The sequence below is a fragment of the Alnus glutinosa genome, chromosome 12, assembly GCF_958979055.1.
Source record: "Alnus glutinosa chromosome 12, dhAlnGlut1.1, whole genome shotgun sequence".
NCBI classification, from domain to species: domain Eukaryota; kingdom Viridiplantae; phylum Streptophyta; class Magnoliopsida; order Fagales; family Betulaceae; genus Alnus; species Alnus glutinosa.
The window spans coordinates 16,524,205-16,548,239 of record NC_084897.1 but is presented as its reverse complement, the minus strand read 5'-3'; the positions used below and the strand labels follow the sequence as shown (position 1 = coordinate 16,548,239).

Genomic DNA, 24,035 nt, shown 5'->3' with positions numbered 1-24,035 from the left:
GATAATTATAAAATAAAAAATTAATTTTTAACCTTTTAGGGTTACTTTTATTTGTAAATAAGCTGTTTTTTTTTCTTCTCTTCTCTTTTTTTTTTTTTTTTAGCTTGGCAAATAAAATATCATTAAGGAACATTAGAAATTTTGGGTAAACTTTCTGGATGGATGCATTTTACATTCAGCTTATGGGCTTTTTATAGAAAGCCCATTATTGACTAAAATCAATTGACACCAAAAGCATGTTTAATAATCCAAACGCTGCGTTTCACTTACTCAACCCTACTTGGTTCCGTAATACGTTGTCTCCTCGGAAACAAATACAGACATGAAACCGAACTAACAGCAGCCAAGAGCCGCTCCTTTTGCGCCGACGCCGACGACGACGACGTACCGCTCCGATTTCAAGGTTTCTTTTTTCTCTCTCTGCTTCGTTTTTCTCATCTGAGGCACTTCGAGCTTGTTACTATTTTTTCTTTTTGTTGCGTTTTAGGGTTGACTGTTGAGTACTCATCTCTGCTTTATTTTTTGGTGTGCTTTCTTTGGGCGCCTTTCTGTGATTGGGCTAATTAGCGGAGCCTTTGCGAATGGTTGTGAGGGGCGATGTTCTTCTACGTTAAAATGCAATGCGTTTTAGCGTGGAGTTGGGTTCTCTAATTTCAGTTTTAGCCTAGAATTCAACTGGCTCTTGAAGGACTTGTTTTGTTTACTATGATTTTTTCCAATTGAAAACATCAGAATTCGTTACTTGTTTGCATTTTTCTGCCAACAATTAAATGATACGTCCGCATGGGAGTGAGTACAAACAGATTAAGCAATGCTTAACCTCATTATGTCCCGACTCATTTAGTCACATCATATTAAGCATCTCTAATACCTATCGAGTCAAATATCTCAGAGCAATGCTTAACCCTCCAAAACATGATGTACCCATGGTTATGTTGCAACATCCAAGAAGCTACATAACCTGCCGGCAGTGAGTACAAATACAATACATATGTATTACCAAATAGTCTTTCCTTCACCCTCATGTCAGTCAATTTCGGTCCAGTCTCTTTTCCAGCAATACCCATTTAGACCGCATCATACATGGTCATATACAACATGCTAAAGTAGCAGACACTAAAACTTCAACTTCATGACATGGTCAAAGGTCACATAAGGCATAAATAAGATCATTAACAATGACCTATAGGACAAAAAATATAGACAAATGGTTTGGGTAAAGGAGAACATCATATGGGAAAATTTGTCAGCGCAACCGATAAATATTCTTTTGTACATGTGTTAATTTGTGTACTTATGAGTGATAATACTAATCACTGTTTTGTTTCTTTAACATGGGCAAATGGGCAGGCCAAAAAAAAAAAGGAAAAAAAGTTTGTTTTTGTAACCTTAAATTACTTTTGAGTGATAATACTAATCACACTTCTTACCATGTTGCACCAGGTCACCATAGGACTGCAAACTTATGCCAATATCTTCATCATATTCAATCCCGAGTTCCTCTTGTAAAAATTTGTACAACTATTAGAAACTTCAGCAATCTTAAACGTGGACGCTTACCAGACATAAACAACATATATAACTTTTGAACATCCTTTTACGCCTTCTCCAATGACTTAGTTTTTCCAAACACATGTCCTCAACTACCTTACTGTCTTCAGGCCTCCAGGGTAACTCCACGCAATTCTCAAAAAGTTTGGTGACTTATGTTTTAAAAATCTTTCTTATTATTTGTACAAGGACACCAATTATGTCAATCCTTTGAATTTGCTCAACTTATGGTGGATTTTGGATTACACCTTTTACCTTTCATATTTTTGGATTTAATTAGAATCATATAGTTGGCATTTGTTTTTCCTATTTGAATGTTTTGCTGTACGTTTTAATCACTTCGACCTATTCGGAAGAACAAAACTAGATATGCTTAGCATATCTGGATAAAATCCCACTGAAGACTAGGCACTTCAATTTTAAATTCACTTCAATTTTTACATTCCTAAAAATTTATAATGGATCTCTCCATTTTCTTCCTTTTTTTTTTTTTTTTTGAAACAGGGAATAACTATAGTTATTAGAAAGGCATTCGTCCTTTTGGGTCTCCGCTTAATACAAAATTTTGAAGAAGTCTTATAAAATCCTCAATATTTTATGTGTTCTCTATTAGGACGTGCTCTTTTAGAGTTAACTGTTCACAATTTTTCTCTCATCTCTATCTTCTACATTTGTTAGTAAGTGTTTCTTTATTCTATGTCTCACTAATTCTCTGTTTCATTATTTCTGAGTGTGCACCCTCTTTTCCAACTTCAGTCCATCTCTCTTCAACATCAAACTCCGTTCAAGTGGAATCCCTAATGGCCAAGTTTGTGCTCAATAGATCTCATATGAGGACTGCTACAGTGCCTCATATTTTAATCTAATGCGGTTCTGAGGTTTTATTTAGTTAGTGTAACCTATTTATGAAAAATTTAGTTAGTGTAACCATGTAATTGTTTATCCATTAGTTTTTTTATATTTTATTTTTAAAATTTAAAATTTTTCGTTTGTTGAGAAATTATGAATCTAAGAAAGAGAGGAATATACTGGTAGTGTATGTTCCTGAATTTGAGTTGCAGACGACAAAAGATTACAAAGTGTAAACTCATTAACATCTTATAAATATGTTCATGCAAGTGTAGTATTTCCACTTAAAAAACCAACCTAACAGAAATTTTGAAAAGAATACTTCTTTGGAGATTGTAGAAGTGTAATTCTTTTGACTTTATTTTTAGGATTTTGCTTAATACTTACATGGTGTAGGATGATTCAACATTGAATTGCCAAAAGAAAAATAAGAAGTCAACTAGAAGGCTCAAGTACAAGTAAAATTAAGTATCTTTAATTTGGTCCTCATTGGGAATAGGGAAAGAAGTATTCAATTTTTCATTCTATATTTGCATTGCATTCTGATCCTATTGTTTGATGTTTGTTTTTTGTTTGACTGTTTTGGTTCTCTTTTATTCACCTTTTCCTTCATTTCAATTTCTCATCCTCTTAGTTCTCACAATTAATGGGATCTTTAATTGCCATTTTTTTTTTCAATCTACTTGCATTTCAATTAATACAAGCTAATTGTTGTATGTACATGAAATTAGTTTTCCACTCTATTTGTTTTGTACAGCATTGCATATGCCTGTTGTTATAGAAATAAAACATGTATACTGCTCCACATTGGGCAGGTTTGGAATTTAGCAATATTATCAACATTTGACAATTGAATCGATTAGTATTTCTCTTTCTGAAAATAAAGATTTTAATTTTGTAAAGTAATTGCTCCTAGGTAGCTTCTTTTGTATACGTTCTGTGTAATTGAGGGCGCTTTATACTTATCAAAAAAATTGAGGGCGCTTTATGCTTTTAATGATATCTTAATTACTTCTAAAAAAAAAAAGTTGGAAAAGTAATAAGTTCACATCTGTGAAAAGCTTCCCCTTATTTTGTAGCAGATTTTGTAAGATACCAGCTTCACATCTTTAGGTTAAGAGCTTCAGGAGGTTGATTAGCCGACAAATCATTCCACAAATGGAGGCTTAGAAGTGCCTGCAGTGTTGCACTCACCACTCAGCTCTCCAGGAAGAGAGGATGCTCATTTGGATGAGAAGAAAGGGATCTAACCAAGTTTCTTGCTTACCTCAGAAGTTTTCCTCTTTGCACACAATTGCTGTTAAATCATCCAACCAATCAAATCTATCCATAGAAACCAATTTTGGCATCAACAAGATTATCAGAATTATTAACGACCATCCATTTCCTGATGAACCACTTCAACCTACCCTTGTCCAGTGCATTCCTCCACCTGTCCTTTCCAACACCTTTGTGGAGAATGTTCTGGGTCGCCTCTTTGCAACCCACTCTAATGGTCTCAAAGCACTTGAATTCTTCAAATTTTACCTCGATCATTCCCAGTTCTGTCTAAGTTCAGATGCTTTTGAAAAGACGCTTCACATTCTTGCACGGATGCGATATTTTGATAAAGCTTGGGAACTTATGAAAGAAATCCAACAAAGACATTCTTCCTTGCTCACCCTCAAGTCAATGAGTATCTTGTTGTCCAAAATTGCAAAGTTTCAATCCTTTGAAGATACCCTGGAGGCATTTCAAAAAATGGAGAATGATGTATTTGTTGGTAGGAAGTTTGGTACTGGTGAATTCAATATACTGCTTCGAGCATTCTGCACGCAGAGGCAGATGAAGGAGGCACGCTCAGTGTTCCTAAAGATGCATTCTCGATTTCCTCCCAACACAAAGACAATGAATATCTTGCTCTTGGGGTTCAGGGAATCAGGTGATGTTACTGCAGTAGAATTATTCTATCATGAAATGGTCTTGAGAGGTTTTAAGCCAAATAGTATAACTTATAATATCAGAATTGATGCTTACTGTAAGAAAGGTTGCTTTCGCGATGGTTTGAGGCTTCTCGAAGAAATGGAACATGCGAATTGCTTGCCTACCTTAGAAACAATGACTACTCTGATTCATGGAGCAGGGATTGTTCGAAATCCAATCAAGGCACGACAATTATTCGATGAAATTCCTTTGAGGAACTTACACCCAGATTCTGGTACTTATAATGCTTTGATGAGCTCGCTCGTTAGATCGAAAGATTTGAATTCTGCAATTGATTTGATGGATGAGATGGAAGAGAAACATATTAAGCATGACAGTATGACCTATCATATCATTTTCTCAGGGTTGAAGAGGTCGAATGGCATTGAGGGTGTTTGTGAGCTATACCACAAGATGGTTGAGAGAAATTTTGTGCCCCAAACACGAACAATGGTGATGTTGATGAAAATTTTCTGTGAAAATCGTGAGCTGGATTTGGGTTTGAATTTTTGGTGTTACCTTGTAGAAAAAGGCTATTGCCCTCATGGCCATGCATTGGATCTCTTGGTAACAGGATTGTGCTCCTCGGGGAGGGTGCAAGAAGCATTTGACTGCTCCAAACAAGTGTTGGAGAGAGGGAGGCATATTAGTGAGTCAGTGTCTCGGATGTTGGAAAGATTTCTGCTGCAGAGAGGTGAGATGGACAAGTTGAGTACGCTCAACCAGATGATAAAAAAATTACAAGATATTTTGCCGCCAACAATAGGGCGTGTCGTTGGTGTTGCTGCCTCAATAGAGATAAAGTAGTATGTTTAATTTTATTAATGATTCATTAAACTTTGTTCTAATTATGTACGAATAGTTTAATTTGATCCATTTGTTGAGTTTCTAAATTTTATGCTCTCTGCCCTAACAAAAAGGCGTTCTATTGGGGCATTTACTCGGAGTGGAGCATTTGATCAATCGGGTTGCTTGATTGAAAAGAAAAAGAAAACGGAAACAGAGCTTAAAAGAGACTCATGGCCGAAAGTTTAGACTCCTTTTTGCAGCAACGTTTCAAATGCAGAGACGGTGTTCTCGAATTTAATCCTATGTATAGGGACACCGCTTTGCTTGATAGCACAAGTTGTCTTGTCCTCAAGAGGGCAACGTGCTTTTAGCATGGAGAACATGTGATTGTTTAACCTCCTCGCTTTCTTCATTGCTTCCTACAGTTTGTCCCATCCCTAGTTTAACAGAAACATGAACACCATCAAAGAAAGCTAGAATGCGTTTTTAAATCATAAGCATGTGGTGTATTTTTAAAAGCACATGATTTTAAATGCTACACTGCGGTTTTAAAAGTCAAACTACAATTATACCAAACACTTAACTGCATTTTTAAAAATCGCGTTTTCAAATTATACTTTTAAAATCGCAAACCCATACAGACACATCAATATAACTATAGAAAAGTGTTTCGATAAATATTTTGGCTACACAAACCTCCATCTCAAGTTGTCTAGGGTGGCTACTAGTGCAACAGTAGGAGCAAAATGAAAATATATTTACCTGGACAAAATTAGGAATTCTGTGTCTGAGTTATTGATGAAGCCTCCACTACGGCAACATTGAGGACCCTGATATGAAAAATCAGAAAGCTCAAAATGCAGCTGTTGCCCAAGCAAGTATATTATGGTGCAGCCACCCCAAGCTATTGAATCACCCAGCACTTCATGATTTGCTTCAAATTTACCTCTTGGTTTTGTTTCTCAACTGCACATTCGCAATGAGAATTACATATGGACATTGGACCAGGGCCAAACTTGGACAAGTCTTGTGTCCAGGATATATGAGGTGTAGGCCCCTATTCTTTTTCCTTCTTTTTAGTAGGTGGTTACTTGATATTGTCTCTCTCCTATAAACCGTCTAAACTAAACCAGTACTGAAAGTAAAATTTAGAGAGCGGCTGGCCTGACTTTATCAATTTTTCGTTCAGGGTAATAGATTGAATAAGTAAACCATGCAATGAACACGAAGGATGCGTTTGCACAAACAGTATGAATCAAGGTCATCAAGACTTGAACCAATGAAGAAATGGACAACCAGATTTTGGTACCATGTTGTTAAGAAGTGGCCGAAAAATGTATATCAAGCCCAAACCACCATATTATATTGTTATGCTCAAAATTCTGATTCCTGGATAGCCTTCAAGCAATACAATCCTCGCTCCCTTATCAACTTGCAGCCTCACCCAATACAAAAAGCAAGAAACTCACCAAATTCAATTCCCAATAATAAACGTCCACATCAATCTGAGGCTCCAACACAATATCATCACCTGAAACACCTATATTATTGGCCAGCAAAGCATCTTTATTCTCAGCACACTAATTAGGCAGAGTTTCAACAAGTTGTGCCATGACCCACTTATGGGATGCCACATTGGTAGAATACCCCAAAAAGATCAGTCACTACTGGGGGCTCTCCATATTGGTTCACATGGCCTAGATCGACCTAGACCATGCCCCAATATAAGACTCAACAAACACGCAATGTCATCATAATCCCAATCGACGCAATCCTTGACATCCTTTGTCGTGATGTATGTCACAAGTTGGCATATTAGTAGTTTTGCATACAAAAATTCTTATTTTGAATAGCTTCATTGCTGTTCTCAAAGATATGTAGTCATGAATTTGGCATAAATTTTATATGCATCCTTAATGAAGTTATACACATTTAAAGAATGACATAACATCTCAAACAAATCTACCTCCAGGTCATGATATGGGAAAAAACTCGGTGGAACAGCGTACAACTAGAAAGAAAGTGTAAGCTTTTTAAAGTGACATTTGCAAAATTTCTGGATTATCATGAGCAGCAAGTGTGAAACAAAGCAAATAGTAAGTTTAGAAACGAAGTCTTTTTGGAGGTTTTTGGGGCATTTCTCTAATGGCTTTTATCCTGGAAGAGCAATTAAAGTTATTAAGGACAACGTTTAAAAGCCCAGAGCAGTTCTCACCACAACAGAATCTTAGTGATTTGCTTCAAATTTACCTTTCATACCCCACCTACATCCTCCTCTCAACCCCATCACTCTTCATCTTTCTTATTCATCAACTTCTTCCAGCTATTTTGTGATAAACTTTTTTTTGATAAGTAATATGCTTCATTCATCTATTTGTTGGCTTCTGACCATTTTTCCAAGCTTGCTTTCAAATGGTTCCAATTTTGTCTTTTAAGGTTGCTTCTGAATGCATATATGTATATAATATAACTGGCATAAGTTCTGTTTTACCTGCACATAAACAGGGATAAATAACAGCAAGATTGGAAGATGTGCAATTGCAGACCTGCAGCTTCTGCCTGTTTTGATATGGTGTGGAAAGATGTTGGATTTGGACACCTAGGGTTTGACACTATAGCAGTAGTGGCAGCTTTAAAAAGGTTGACAATAGGGCTATCTCTACCATCTTGAGAATGCAATATCTATCTGCCCATCTGCACCAGGAAGCAAGCCCAACCATGGGGCCGTTTGCATGAAGTGCATGGTAATGGTATACACTTCTCTCTGTTGAGCATGCAAGAGTAAGCAGAAATCACTCGAGCAGGTAAAGACATTGACAACATCAAAGATGATACACATGCAGTTATAAGATGAAAAGAATCAATATTTTCCTGAGCGATGAAAAGAAGCAATATAATTGGTTTCCATCATGCTTAATAACATTTTATATTACTGAATATGAAAATATGGGAGATAAAATTTCAATGTTCAAATGAAAGGTTTTTAATTATATAGATTCATTCTGAATCTTCTTATCAAACATACAACATACTGAGTATATGAAATATGAAGAAATAGGTATGCCTAGATTCTTTAGTCTATGTAAACAAAGGATCCAATTGATAGAATAAGCATTGTTTTTGGACTCTCATCTCATGACGAATGCCTTTTCAAATTTCGTTTGTGTCCCAGAATAAAAAAAATAAAAATTTGAATCCTGTATGAAAAGTTCAAAGCAAAATAATACAAAGGTGACTTTGAGAGAACAGACGAAAAATGCTCCATAAAATGTCTGTTTCCTTTTCCAAATGAGACAAATTATGGGGAGCAAGATTGGTATTTGTTCATGCAATTGATTCTCAAGTCAACAAAATTGGAGTCTTAAAAATTATTTGGTTCAGCTTCATTCAAGGAATTGATTCTGTATCCAGTCTTACTGCAAACTCTTTTTTTTTTTTTATGCTAGTCAGACTTTGTTTACACCATATCATATCTTCAATTTTTTTTTTTTTTTTTTTTTTTTTTTTTAACGTAAGGTTTAAACTTTTCAATAAAAGAGTGAAACAAGCAAAGTTTTGTGAACTTTTTGTACGAGTTCATTTCGAATGGGCAAAAAAAATCTGTAGGAGCCCTTAATTCTTGCATGGGATGAGCTCCCTAGGAATATATATATATTTTAACAATTGCAGGGGCCATGGCCCTTGCTGGCCTATAAGTGGCTCTGTCACTGTGCAAATATACTATTGAATGTGTAAGACTTACATGGTAAATTCACCCAAAAAAATAAATAAATTAAATGATGAAAAAAAAAAATGATATCAAACACGTCTCGTAATTATTTGGTTTTAGATAAGTGATTAAGTGGCTCCAATTCATGATTTTGGGCCAATCTTGCTTATAGTTGTTTCATGAGGTGAATAAAAAAATTTGAATCCCGAGTGGACACCATGACATGCCATAACGCTTCAACCCGTGTCACGATGCATCTATTCATTTGGAAATCTTTTGAAAAATGGGAAAGATATGCAGAACACTGGCTCGCTGTCTTTCACGAGACCCAGACCGAACGCCACGTTACACCTGACAAGCCGGTGAAATTATAGTTAACTTTCAAATTATCAACAGGTGGCAATTGCCAGTGTGTTATTACATCATCTCGAGCCTTTAAATTGAGTCTTTTCCATATGTGTAAATTTTTTAAATAAATAATAATTTTACTGTCTATTTAGCTGGACACACGTCTCCAAAGTGATTGATCTAAAGCAAATTGTTAGGACATGTGTTTATTTCTTTTTACGGATTAAGCAAAAAAAAAAAAAAATTGATAGAGAAGTAACTTCACATGAGAGCAAGATTGGTATTTGTTCATGCAATTGATTCTCAAGTCAACAAAATTGGAGTCTTAAAAATTATTCATTCAAGGAATTGATTCTGTATCCAGTCTAATTGATTCTGTAGGTTGAATGGCATGATATTTATTTTATGACACAACTCACAAGATAGAAACTTCACTTGCCTGTCATAACCACTGATTTCACAAAGGAAACAACCAAGATAGTGCTGGACACAGAAAAAGAGAATCGTATAGCTGACCACAAGAAGGAATCCGTATAAAAATTGCTACCTGCCTTTACATCTTCCCTGTAGCTATGCCATTATGACATGACATATCTATCCACAGCCTTGGTTAGTGCATATATCTATCTACAATGGGGCATAGTAGGCACCCACTTTTTACAACTCAAAGAGGGAAAAAGATCTCTAGCAAACGTAAATCCCTGTAATAAGGCCTGCTGGAAATGAGAAAAAGTAGCCTCTACCAAAAAAAAAAAACTCTAGCACTGTGATGCAAAGCGTATGGAAGAGGACTTTTTACAAACACTTGATATCCGAAGAGGAACACTAAAACAAAGCCTAGTCGTCCATAAGGTTGATTATATGATCAATCTTGGTTGATGTTAGCTGTTTGTGCCTTGGACTTAAGTATTTCCTTACATTAAGTCTTTTAATTTTTATGTAACAAGTCATCTGACTTTTTAATTAGGCATGTGACCACTGTAGGACAAAGATTAGATTTGAATTAGTGGTTGTGATCGCGTCTTAGCTAGGCCGGCAACTTACTGTCTTATTTAAGAGTTTTCTGAAGCTGTAATAACAATTTTTTCCAGAGAATTGAATCAACTTTCAGCCAATGTTTGTGGCTTTTCTCTCCCTTTTGCTTAGGGATTGAGTTTGGGGGTTCTTGCTAAATTGATAGCTTTAACAAGGTCTCTAATTGCCCTTCTTAAACTCCATTTTTCTCTCATTCATATTCAGAATTGCATCAGTTGGTATCAGAGCAAGTTCTGGTCCGTTGGAATTGAGTGGGGATTTGGGGTTATTTTCTCTAAGGAATTGCAAGATTCCACCAAGGAGAAAGAATCAGCCTTGTGAACCCTGCATTTGATCAACAACTAGCCGCGGTATGATTGAAGCTCAAAGAGAGGATCCTTCTCAAGATGGCAACAAAATTGAGGGGGATGATTATCAACATGAAGAATTTTATTTTATTTTTTTAATTTTATTATTAGTTTTTTTAAATAATAATTTTATTAAAAGAAAAGGAAAGAACCCTCATACACAAATAGTATACAAAAGAGCCAGATTTACTAGATCGTATGAGAAAAAGTTAGGAACACGTACAACAACCCAATCCAAAAGAGATCTAAGAAAAGAAGATTTTGGAGAAAGCACGTTGGACTCGCAGTCCTCAAAAAGGCACATATTCCTTTCTCTTCAAATGCTCAACATTAAGAAAACAACAATAACCTTCCAGATTGCCTTTTTGGAATGTCCCGTCCCTTGGAACTTCCAACAAAGAAGTAACTCTAGGATGTTACTAGGCTTTGCCCATGAAACCCCAAATAACTTGAGAACCAAGTGCCAGATATCACTAGTATACTCACTATAAATGAGAAGGTGATTATTATTATTATTATTATTATTTTATAGGTAAGAAAAGAAATAGCATTAAAAAATCGTAAATGCGCCCTTAAGCATACATGAAGTATACAAGAAGGACACCAAAACAAAAGAAAAATAGAAAACAAAAGAAGAACACCCGAAAAAACCCAAAAGACAAAAGAAATGCTACATTAAACCCCAAATCTCTTGTCTCTAACCCGGCTAGAACCAACACCCCTAGTATCGAAATTGATCGAGTATTTTAGATTTTTGACCTCTGTTTTCCCTTTTTTCTTATAAGCAGAGAGAGTGCTACCCCTTATCAACTAAAGTTAAGAAGTCCAGAAAACCCTTCTCAAACCCCTTGAAAGAAACCCTCAACCTGCAAAAACACGACCTAGCATCTTGCACTACCCTAGGGTATACAACAACCCCTATCTCAGGATCATCCCCCTTCGAAGATTCACCCACCTCAAAGACCCAAGAAGATTGCTGGTCCCTCCAAGACATACCAGTTAAAAACTGGGGAGAACACCCATACATTGAGGAGAACAGCCTCGATGGAAACAAAACCCACTGAAAAGAGGGAGGAACCCCCCCCCCCCCCCCCCCCCAACGCCAAACGGATACGAAAAAGCAGGCCCAACACCACCAGGCAAGGGTTGGGCAACCAAAGAGGGTCTTGTGTGAGGGTACAAGAAGAGGGTCTTTCCCATTCTTAATCCAAAAGGAAAAGAGAATGGAAGACCAATTAAGAATGCTTCCAAACACGAGGTTAGACAAAATAAAATGCACTACAAATAAAGCAAAAAATTACATTCCACAAACTTCAAAACCAAAGAGAGGGAATATTTTCACTCACACAAGACGGTAAGATTTCCCACACACATGTACCGAGACAGCAGCCCTGAAGCATACATTTTTATGCCTCAAGCCTCTTTATTTTGTTATTTAGTGCATGCATAGCGCATGACCCTCTTAATTGCCTTGCGGAGGATTAACTCCTTGAGCAAAGGTTATGTTACGGCCCATTGATGGCCTAAAACGGTTTCATCTCCCCCACACACACAATAGGCACATCCCAACCATGTATCTCTCTATCTGTTTTCAATTATGTTCATATCGTTAAATAGACTATGCGACCACTAAGTACATATGCAGAAAAAGGTTGGAGCACTATACTAAATCTTGTAAAGACCAGCATAGCAACATCTTTCTAAGTGTCCCAACTCATTTAGTCACATCAGATTAAACATCTTTAATCCCCATCGAGTCAAATATCTCAAAGCAATGCTTAACCTCTCCAAAACGTGATGTACCCACGGTTATGTTGCAACATCCAAGAAGCTACATAACCTGCCGGCAGTGAGTACAAACACAATACATATGTATTACCAAATAGTGTTTCCTTCACCCTCATGTCAGTCAATTTCGGTCCAGTCTCTTTTCCAGCAATACCCATTTAGACCACATCATACATGGTCATATACAACATGCTAACGTAGCAGACACTAAAACTTCAACTTCATGACATGGCCAAAGGTTACGTAAGGCATAAATAAGATCATTAACAATGACCTATAGGACTCACAAGGTGATGAGCATGGATCGATTCACTCATCTCCTCTGTTGGTAGAACAAGCTTACAAGCACATGTAGTATAAAATAGATGTTACTATGGAGTTCTCTTTTCAAATAAGCATATGTCTAAACTCAGAAAACTATACACATCTTAGTTTAGTTGCTACCCAAGCACCTAACCCGAGTCCTTCATTTGCTCGCCACCTCAAGAGCCAAATTAAGATCTTACATCTGACAAATTACAGGCTACATAGATTGTGGGCTATCCATAAACAATCTTAACAAAAATATGGACCTCATCTTACCTTAACTAAGGCAACATATATCTTTGTCAACCAATTCTATGTGCTACATATAAGCATTAAGGGAAACAAATGTCTCATCTTTGCTCGCTATCTAAGTGCCATAGGCGCACTGCAAAAAAGCAGGGATTTTATGTCGTTTTTTTTTTTTTTGGGTTGTTTTAAAAAAGAGTCATTAATTTTGTGAGTTGATGTCGTTTTTTTTTTTAAACGACATAACAAAGTTTAAAAATCTAAAGTCATTTTTGCCATAAAAGACTATATTAAGTCATTTTTTAGAATAAACGACGTCAATTATTCACAACCTTTCTTAAAAGGACGTGAATAATTCAAGTCGTTTTTGTTTGTGTAAATGATGTGAATAAAGACAGTGGTTGTATTGACGTTGTTTATAGTGTAAAAAATGAATTAATTATCCACGTACGTTGTTTTTTAAAAAAATAACACAAACAAAATATTTTGAAACTCGCGCGGTACTGCATTCCCACGTCTCAATACTTCCACCTTTATCTTTGTTTATTCACTCTCTCCATCTCACAGCACAATCTCTCTCTCTCTCTCTCTCTCTCTCTCTCTCTCTCTCTCACATACACACACACACACACACACACACACACACACAAAGCACAAGGATAGTCTCTTTCACCAAGATCAATTTCCTCTCTCTCATAGTGTCACGCCCCCGTTTTGGGAAATAAGGGAAACGCGAACTAAGTGAGTTTATGTAAAAAAATTAAGACGGAGAGTTTCAATACACGAGTAATAGTACTAGTTATACTAATAGCAGTATCAAAATTGTTACACTAGGGTTCAAAGTTATTTACAACTCAAAAGTAAAGTGGTAACACAAAAGCTAGCAATCAACATTGCTAGATAACCACCTAAGTTAAAGGACAGTAATGTGTACAGTTTCCATAACAAAATAAAACTGTACTATTGTGATCTTCTAGCTCTACAGTCCATGTCCACGAAGGAGTCCCCAGGAGCTAAACTGCTACTATCTCCTGCTAATCCACTGAACAGTGGGTCCAAGTTTCCCACTGATAGGGCCAAATATGAGGATCGCTAACGACAAGGAGTCCCACTGGAACTCCCCTCTCATTACAATAATGTATACCTTCATCTGAAAAAAGTTATGAGGAAAATGGGTGAATTCGACAACTCAGTAAGGAAATCACAACAATAAAAGTGTAATTTTCTTTTCAAGAATTCTAAATAGAGTTCAAGTAATTTAGCAAGTAAAGAAACAGTTAAATAAAATATAATTAGATCAAATGCATAGTAAATGGTGCATGAATCATTTATGCAGTGTGTAAGTTTTACCCTCCACCGGCCCACCTCTGCTATTTAACCGTGGGCGGCGCACGTTACGTTTGGCATATCCACAGGGACCGATCCCGAAGGACCAAAACGCTCATCCTGTCGTCACAGAGAAGAGCCGTTGGGTTAGGAACTTTCCTAAGTGAAGACCCCCCGATCGATAGCCCACACTTTTGGTGTGGTTGCCATGCTACCCCTACACAAATCCGAATCAACACCCGATGCAGCCGTGGGGTAAAACTTTGGGTATTATATGCACATATAATTACGATGATGCCATCATTTTTTCGCTAACATGGAGCACATGCAACATATATGAGATGGTGCACAAATACAACTATACCAAAACCTCATGAAGTCATCATATAACACATATACATTTTATATCATATAATCACATGATTTCTCAAGCACATTTGATAATAAGAGTGATATCATGACAAAATATTAAAGAGACAATTTATATGAAGGAATAAAGGTGCTTAGGAAAAATCCCCGACTTTTTCTTTTGAAAAGTCTTATTAAATTTTTCTGGGGGTTTTTAGGTTGTGTTCCCTTACCTGAATTTTCTGAGCAGACCTTTTAAATATCTTTATCTAGATTAGACCATAAAAATTATTTTTAGAGACCATTCAAAGAATAATTAAAATTTATTCTACTAATATTAAGAGATAAACTTAAAGGGCATTTCCAAATAAAAATCAAATATCATTCCTAAGACTGAACTTAACTGATTCATATGTCATCAATTTAGTTATTTCAACAATATGCTTCAAGGTATTGTCTGAATAAACCATGGTTTGACTATTATTACTTATGATTAAAGAGATTACCTATAATTTACAAAACAATTGGTCATATTTATATTGAATTAACTTGAACTTTAAGACATGTAGGTAATATAGCTCCGGTCTTATTGAAACTAACAAATGAATATATAACAAGTAAGTAAGTTATCATATATAACTAAATCCCAAAAATTAAACCCAACACCCTCACAATTACTCAACCGGATCTGAAAGAAAAACAGTTTTTAAACCATGGTTTGACTATTATTACTTATGATTAAAGAGACTACCTATAATTTACAAAACAATTGATCATATTTATATTGAATTAACTTGAACTTTAAAACATGTAGGTAATATAGCTCCGGTCTTATTGAAACTAACAAATGAATATATAACAAGTAAGTAAATTATCATATATAACTAAATCCCAAAAATTAAACCTAACACCCTCACAATTACTCAACCGGATCTGAAAGAAAAACAGTTTTTCCATAATAAAATTCAGCCATCACAGGGAGCCCATATTTTCATAATAAAATTTTACACTACTCAAACTACCGAAAATTTCATACATATCTAAACCCACAGATTTCTTCAACAACTCTACAACTTCTCCAAGAGTTTCATCAGAGACAAACCCAACAATGGAATTCAAGCCATGAAATTATACTTACTAAAAAAAAATCTTCCAATACTCATCCAACTGAACAGAATAAACTTTCTGTCCAAAACCCATTCGGCCTACCCATATGGATCCTGCTCTAAATCCTTTCAAAATTTAACTAAATATGAAGAAAAAAAAAAAACTAAGATTTTCATTTACCCATGAAGAAAATGGGCTTCCTACGGTATGGGCACCGGAAAAAGGCTCTCCGGGGACGTCGCAGACGCGGGACCGTGGCCGGCCGATCCGGCGTCTTCGTCTGCCCAGTCCGGTGGCCAGCCCACCGGCTGGGTCTTCTTCCTTCCTCTCTTCCCTCTCTCGGCCAAACCCCCCATCTCTCCCTCATCTCAAATTCTCGTCTCCCTCTCCGATCGGTATAAGGAAAAAGAAGAAGAAAAGAAAACGAACAGAGAAGAAAGAAGAAGAAAAAGAAAGAAAAAGAAGAAGAGGAAAAACAATTATAGTAAGTCTGGGACTTGTACGAGTATTGATAAGGAGAGAAAAGGAAAGAATAATATACATATGCCAATAAAGCTAAAGAACTAGAAAACAAAACGTGTGCTAAAAAAAACTCAGAAATACCTGTTGATTATTCTCTGGATTTTGAAAGCCTCTCTGTTCAGTTTAGGGAAGACGTGAAGAAGAAAGAAAAAAACACAGCCTATTTAAATCAAAACACCGGATGAAAGTTACTTGAAGAGGAAGGAGACTATTACGTGTAGGTTACGCAGATTAAGGACGTCCAGAAAAAAAAAAAAAAAAAAAAAAAAAAAAAAAAAAAATGAGGTGTCCAGAAAGAAGAAAAAAAAAACATGAAGTTACCAACTTGCCACACGTCCCTTTAATTTGCCAAATTTTTTTTTTTTAACCCAAAAGATAATCTCTTTTAATTACACCTTCTACCTAAAATAGTTTAATTATTAGGTATTTTTATTATTATTATTCTTTTTCAATAATTTTTTGAAGTGTTATTCATAGCACAAGAAGCGCATATGAAACTTGTTTGCTCTCTTTGTCATTCTAGAGGATAACATTTTACAGGAAACATTTTTAGTTGTGGATTTCTTTGAAAGTGCAAGTATGGGTGGAAACTTCTTTGTCCATAAATTTCATTGTTTTTCGTTTGAATTTGTAATGGCCATGTGAAAAAATTGCTCTCTCATGTTTTTAGAGCGTGGATATGAAAAAAATATTGGATGAATTTGTAAAATTTTGTTAAGAAAACTCCATAGAAAATTTTGTGTATCATATGTTTGATGAAATGTCTTAGTAAGAACTTTTTATTGTTTCATGGACTTATCTTTGCAAGCTTGATGTGGTTGCTTTGTTTGTTGTGTATAATGAGTTTTGTGATGAGTTTAGGTTAATCTTTGAACTTATTCGCACGCATGTTCTATGAATTTGATGTTTTCAAAGCTTATTTGATGTTTCTTAGGAATTCAAAAACGTTAAAACGTCAAACGAAATTACATATGTAGATAGTAAAACATGACACACCCTAAAACAAAACATTGAAAACTGGAGCCCCCTAGGCAAGTCCTAAATGAACATAGAAAAACTATAACCACTTACGCCTTGGCACTTAATGAGCCTATAATTGGTGTCTGCGTGACATAAAGGAACAAATAACATCATAATCTATTCCCTTATATTCGTTTGCATAGTAAGAAAGCTACATGGAGCTTGCACATCCTAAACTTCCTTCTCTTAATCTGCAAATGCAATGACCAACTGGTGCATGAATTCAAAATACAACACCACTTAACGCTACTCTAATTTCTAAGACATCTAGAGTAATTAGCGGGTAATAAAGAAAAGAAGAGAAAGATTATTCCAAAAAATATAGACAAATGGTTTTGGTAAAGGAGAACATCATATGGGAAAATTTGTCAATGCAATTGACAAATATTCTTTTGTATAGGTGTTAATCTGTGTACTTATGAGTGATAATACTAATCATTGTTTTATTTCTATAACACGGGCAGATGGGCAAACCAAACAAATTAAAGTATGCTTTTGTAACCTTAAAGTACTTATGAGTGACAGTACTAATCACGCTTCTTACCATGTTGCACCACATCGCCATACGGCTGCAAACTTATGCCAACATCTTCAATACATTCAATCTCGAGTTCCTCCAGCAAAAATTTGTACAATTATTAGAAACTTCAGCAATCTTAGACGTGAACGCTTACTAGACATAAACTACATATATAACCTTTGAACATCCTTTCACTCTTTCTCCAATGACTTAGTTTCTCCAAATACATGTCCTCAAATGACTTACGGTCCTCGGGCCTCACCAGGGTAACTCCTCCACACAATTCTAAAAACGTTTGGTGACTTATTTTTAAAAAATCTTTCTTATTATTTGTACAAGGACACCAATTATGCCAATCCTTTTAATTTGCCCAACTTATGGTGGATTTTGGATTACACCTTTTACCTTCCATATTTTTGGATTTAATTAGAATCATATAGTTGAAATTAGTTTTTCCTATTTGAATGATTTGCTGCATGTTTTAATCACCCCGACCTATTCAAAACAATAAACTAGATATGCTTAGCATATTTGGATAAAATCCCACTAGGACTAGGCACTTCAATTTTCAATGCACTTCAATTTTTACATTCCTAAAAATTTATAATGGATCTCTCAATTTTCTGCCTTTTTTTTTTAAAACAGAAAATAACTATAGTTATTAGAAAGGCATTCGTCCTTTTGGCCTCCGCTTAATACAAAATTTTGAAGAAATCTCATAAAATACTAATAGAACTCTCAATATTTATGTGTTCTCTATTAGGACGTTCTTTTTTAGAGTTAAATGTTCACAGTTTTTCTCTCATCTATATCTTCTACATTTGTTAGTAAGAGTTTCTTTATTCTATGTCTCACTAATTCTCTGTTTCATTATTTCTGAATCTGCACCCTCTTTTCCAACTTCATTCCATTTCTCTTCAACATCAAACTCCGTTCAAGTGGAACCCCTATTGGCCAAGCTCGTGCTCATCAGATCTCGTATGAGGACTAGAAATTACTTCACTATAGTTCCTCATATTTTAATCTAATGTGGTTCTAAGGTTTTATTTAGTTAGTCTAACCTATTCATCCAAAATTTAGTTAGTGTAACCATGTAATTGTTTATCCATTAGTTTTTTTATTTTTATTTTTTAAAATTTTAAATTTTTCGCTTGTTGACAAATTGTGAATCTAAGAAAGAGAAAAATATACTGTCAATGTATGGTCCCTGAATTTGAGTTGCAGACAGCAAAAGATTACAAAGTTTAAACTCATTAACATATTAGAAATATGTTCGTGCAAGTGTAGCATTTCCACTTAAACCAACCTAACAGAAATTTTGAAAAGAATACTTCGTTGCATAAGGTAGAAGTGTAATTCTTTTGACTTTATTTTTAGGATTTTGCTGAATATTTTCATGGTGTAAGATGATTCAACATTGAATTGCAAAAGAAAAATAAGAAGTCAACTAGAAAGCTCAGGTACAAATAAAATTAAGTATCTTTAATTTGGTCCTCGTTGGGAATAAGGAAAGAAGTATTCAATTTTTCATTCTATATTTTCACTGCTTTCTGATACTATTGTTTGATGCTTGTTTTTTGTTTGGCTGTGTCGGTTTTCTTTTATTCACTTTTTTCTTCATTTCAATTTCTCATCTTCTTAGTTCTCACAATTAATGAGATCTTTAATTGCCATTCTTTTTTTATCCATTTGCATTTCAATTAATACATTAATTGTTATTGTTGTATGTACATGAAATTATTTTTCCATTCCATTTGTTTTGCACAGCATTGCATATGCCTTTTGTTATAGAAATATAACATGTATATTGCTCCAAATTGGGCAGGTTTGGAATTTAGCAATATTATCAACATTGAAAATTGAATTGATTAGTATTTCTCTTTCTTTAGAAAATAAAGATTTCAATTGTGTAAAGTAATTGCTCCTAGGTAGCTTCTTTTGTATACTTACTGTGTAATTGAGAGCCTTTATGCTATTAATGATATCTCTATTACTTCTAAAAAAAAAAAAAAAATTGTAATAGTAATCAGAAGTTCACATCTGTGAAAAGCTTCCCCTTATTTTGTAGCAGATTTTGTAAGATACCAGCTTCACATCTTTAGGTTAAGAGCTTCAGGAGTTTGATTAGCCGACAGATCATTCCACAAATGGAGGCTTAGAAGTGCCTGTAGCATTGCACTCACAACTCAACTCTCCAGAAAGAGAGGATGCTCCTTTAGATGAGAAGATAGGGATCTAACCAAGTTTCTTGCTTACCTCAAAAGTTTTCCTCTTTGCTCACTGTTGCTATTAAATCATCCAACCAATCAAGTCTATTCATAGAAACCAATTTTGGCATCAACAAGATTATTAGAATTATTAACGACCATCCATTTCCTGATCAACTGCTTCAACCTACCCTTGTCCAGTTCATTCCTCCACCTGTCTTTCCAACACCTTTATGGAGAATGTTCTTGGTCACCTCTTTGCAACCCACTCCAATGGTCTCAAAGCGCTTGAATTCTTCAAATTTTACCTCGATCATTCCCAGTTCTGTCCAAGTTCAGATGCTTTTGAAAAGACTCTTCACATTCTTGCACGGATGCGATAGTTTTATAAAGCTTGGGAATTGATAGAAGAAATCCAACAAAGACATCCTTCCTTGCTCACCCTCAAGTCAAAGAGTATCTTGTTGTTCGAAATTGCAAAGTTCCAATCCTTTGAAGATACCTTGGAGGCATTTCAAAAAATGGAGAATGATGTATTTGTTGGTAGGAAGTTTGGTACCGATGAATTCAATGTACTGCTTCAAGCATTCTACACACAGAGGCAGATGAAGGAGGCATGCTCAATGTTCCTAAAGATGCATTCTCAATTTCCTCCCAACCCAAAGACAATGAATATATTGCTCTTAGGGTTCAAGGAATCAGGTGATGTTACTGAAGTAGAACTATTCTATCATAAAATGGTCCTAAGAAGTTTTAAGCCAAATAGTATAACTTGTAATATCAGAATTGATGCTTACTGTAAGAAAGGTTGCTTTGGCAATGATTTGAGGCTTCTCAAGGAAATGGAACTGGCAAATTGCTTGCCTACCTTAGAAACAATTACTACTTTGATTCATGGAGCAGGGGTTGTTCGAAATCCAATCAAGGCACGGCAAATATTCGATGAAATTCCTTTGAGGAATTACACTCAGATTCTAGTACTTATAATTGTTTGATGAGCTCGCTCGTTAGATCGAAAGATCTGAATTTTGCAGTTGCTTTGATGGATGAGATGGAAGAGAAACATATTAAGCCTGACAATATGACCAATCATATCATTTTCTCATAATTGAAGAGGTTGAATGGCATTGAGGGTGTTTGTGAGCTATACCACAAGATGGTTGAGAGAAAATTTGTGCCCTAAACACGAATGGTGGTGATGTTGATGAAAATTTTCTGTGAAAATCGTGAGCTTGATTTGGGTTTGAATTTTTGCAATTACCATGTGTAAAAAGGTTATTGTCCTCATGACCATGCGTTGGATCTCTTGGTGACAAGATTGTGCTCTTTGGGGAGGGTGCAAGAAGCATTTGACTGCTCCAAACAAGTCTTGGAGAAAGGAAGGCATATTAGTGAGTCAATGTCTCAGATGTTGGGAAGATTTCTGCTGCAGAGAGGTGAGATGGACAAGTTGAGTACGCTCAACCAGATGATAAAGAAATTACAAGATATTTTGCCGCTATCAATAGGGCGTGCTTTTGATGTTGCTGCCTCAAATAGATAAAGTAGTATGTTTAATACCTTTCCCATTACCCACCCTCCACACCAGCCCGTGTTGCACCACCTGTTTGGCCGACTGCATACTACACCATGTAAATGAAGGCCTTCGCCCTGTACTAGCCTAGTAGCCTCCATAGCAGAATCCCTGTGGTAGTATTTAGCTTTGTAAATCCTCGCTGCCAATGAGTTTGGGTTGGTCAATAGTCTCCAAATTTTTTTGGCTAGAAGAGCTTTGTTGAAAACTCCCAAATCTCTAAACCCCATCCCACCTTGATTCTTAGACAGTCCCATCCTCTCCCAACTCCTCCAATGGATCTTAGAGGTGTTGTTCCGATGCCCCCACCAAAATTTAGGCATCATCCCATTGATCTCCTTACACAGAGAGGAAGAAAAAATGAACACACTCATGCTATAAGTAGGTATTGCTTGTATAATTGCTTTCAACAATATCTCTTTCCCATCTTGAGATAAGAACTTTACCTTCCAATTGTGACGTCTATTCCATCCCGATCCTTTATACTTTAGAATGCTTTAACCCTCGACCTGCTAACTAGAGCTGGTGTAATATCTAAGACGTTAACTAGATGTTTAAAATGTGAATTAGATTAAGTAAATGATTAGAGTTAGTACAATGGCAAGAAAGCACCTCAAAAACGCTTTGAAAATACATAGAAACAAGTTTTGGGAAGTCGTGTTAGGATGGGCAAAGGATAGGGACAGGACTGGAGTTCCAAAGAGTGAAAATTCACTCCCTGGAAGTCGTGTCTGGACAGGCTATACCCCTTTCCGGAAACCCAATGAAGAATGCTAATTCTACGATTTATAACACGCGTGTCCGGACAGCCACTTACTGTGTCCAGACACGACGGCAACTTACCGTGTCCGGACACCACGCAATATAAAATGAAAATGAGCTCATTTTGGCTCATTTATCCAGATCTCTCTCGCCCCCTCACGGGTTCTCTTGGGTTTTTCACCAAAAACCTTAGATCCTTGAAGATCCAACCCTCCAAACTCAAATATAACTTCGAAAACGTGATCTACTTTTTGACAAATTGATTTGAAGTAATTTCAAAAACCCTTGTCTCTTTAGATTTTGGGTTGATTCTTGAAAGATTAAGTTTAATCTTTCATTATTCTTTAGGTTTTAAGTGTTTTGGAGCTTCCTAAACAATCCCCAAGCTCCGTGTTGCATTTGGATGAATTGTTGGTAAGTTTTCAAAACCCTACCTTTTGGGTATTTGTTTAAATTATGGTTTTAAGGGCCTAATCCTAAGATTATCTTATGAGTTAGTGTTAGTTGTCGTTGAATGGAACGCTACAAATTCTTTGGGTTTTTCATGGGTTAAGCCCTTGAACAATTCAAGAGCTTTTGGGAAGTTTAGTATTAGAAAGTGCTAAAATGTGTGCAATGTGTTGATTTCAGTGATACATTGCAAGTCATTGCCTATGAACTCATAGTTGAGTCTATCATCCGAGCAGCCAAGGTGAATATTTTACTCACTGAGACCTATTTTGATGTATGCAAATGAAATGATATGTTTTGTTAAATATTGAGCCAATGTTATTTTAGATGATATAAATGCTTGTGGTTGTTTTCAATATGTTCAAATGTGTTGAGATATGCTTTAATGATGATTATATGTTTTGATATGAGATTTGAAAATGATTTTATTGGTTTGATGAAATGATTATGAAGTGATGTTTTTGAGATATGTTTTCATGAGTTTTGAGAATATAAGTTTACATGATGTGTTGGAAAGAGTATACGATGACATGATGCCATTTGATTGTGAAAACATGAAAGCATGAAAGTATTGAAGCATAAGGCATAAGCATAAATATATATATATATATATATATATATATATATATATATATATATATATATATATATATGCGTGTGTGTGTGTGTGTGTGTGTGTTAGTTTTTTAATTGGCTACATTTGGGATAAAACAAAAACATTTTATGTAATAGTTGTGTTTTAACAGGATTGTCGGTTTTTAATTAAGAATCTTCATGTATTTAGACAATGATCAAATCAAAGACAATAACTGATCACAAGCTTCTTAAAGATGTTCATGAAGAGTCCTTGCAAAATCCAAGACAAAAACAGCCAGTTCCTGTGCAACCGTCCGGACGGGCCTTTGAAGGCGTTCGGGCGCCCCTCAGTGTCTAGCAGATAACGATGAAGACGTCCGGACGTCAGAGCAACACTGTCCGGATGCTAGGTCAATCAGTATTCAACAAGGAGTTGGATTTCAGAAGTCAACATTGTTTGGGAAGTCTCTTCAAGCCGTCTGGACGACGTGGCAACACATCCGGACGATGTCCAGTATTTCAAAATATTCCAGAGTTCCGTTCGAATACGGAAAAGATTTTAGCGAAGACCGTCCGGACGCTCGGTCAAGCCGTCCGGACGTGATCCTGATAAAGATAGAATTACGCTGTTTCTGAAAGGATATCGCAGAAAACCTTCCGGACGAAGCTAACTTCCGTCCGGACGCTCGCTCGC

The 24,035-nt window shown here is 35.8% G+C and overlaps 1 protein-coding gene and 1 pseudogene across 2 annotated transcripts; both read left to right on the top strand.

Annotated features, from left to right (window-relative positions):
• Positions 1-269: 269 nt before the first annotated feature.
• LOC133852298 (pentatricopeptide repeat-containing protein At3g61360-like) lies at positions 270-5,264 on the top strand. Of its 2 annotated transcripts, none has more exons than XM_062289030.1 (2): positions 270-403; positions 3,483-5,264. In XM_062289030.1, exon 2 carries the CDS (start codon positions 3,619-3,621, stop codon positions 5,167-5,169), a length of 1,551 nt encoding a protein of 516 aa, XP_062145014.1. In that variant the 5' UTR covers positions 270-403; positions 3,483-3,618; the 3' UTR covers positions 5,170-5,264. The 2 variants fall into 2 exon arrangements, with proteins under 2 accessions (XP_062145014.1, XP_062145015.1); XM_062289031.1 differs by having other exon boundaries at positions 281-403; positions 3,480-5,264.
• A 14,309-nt stretch (positions 5,265-19,573) lies between these two features.
• Positions 19,574-21,523, top strand: LOC133851450 (pentatricopeptide repeat-containing protein At3g61360-like; annotated as a pseudogene).
• The last annotated feature ends 2,512 nt before the right edge of the window (positions 21,524-24,035 follow it).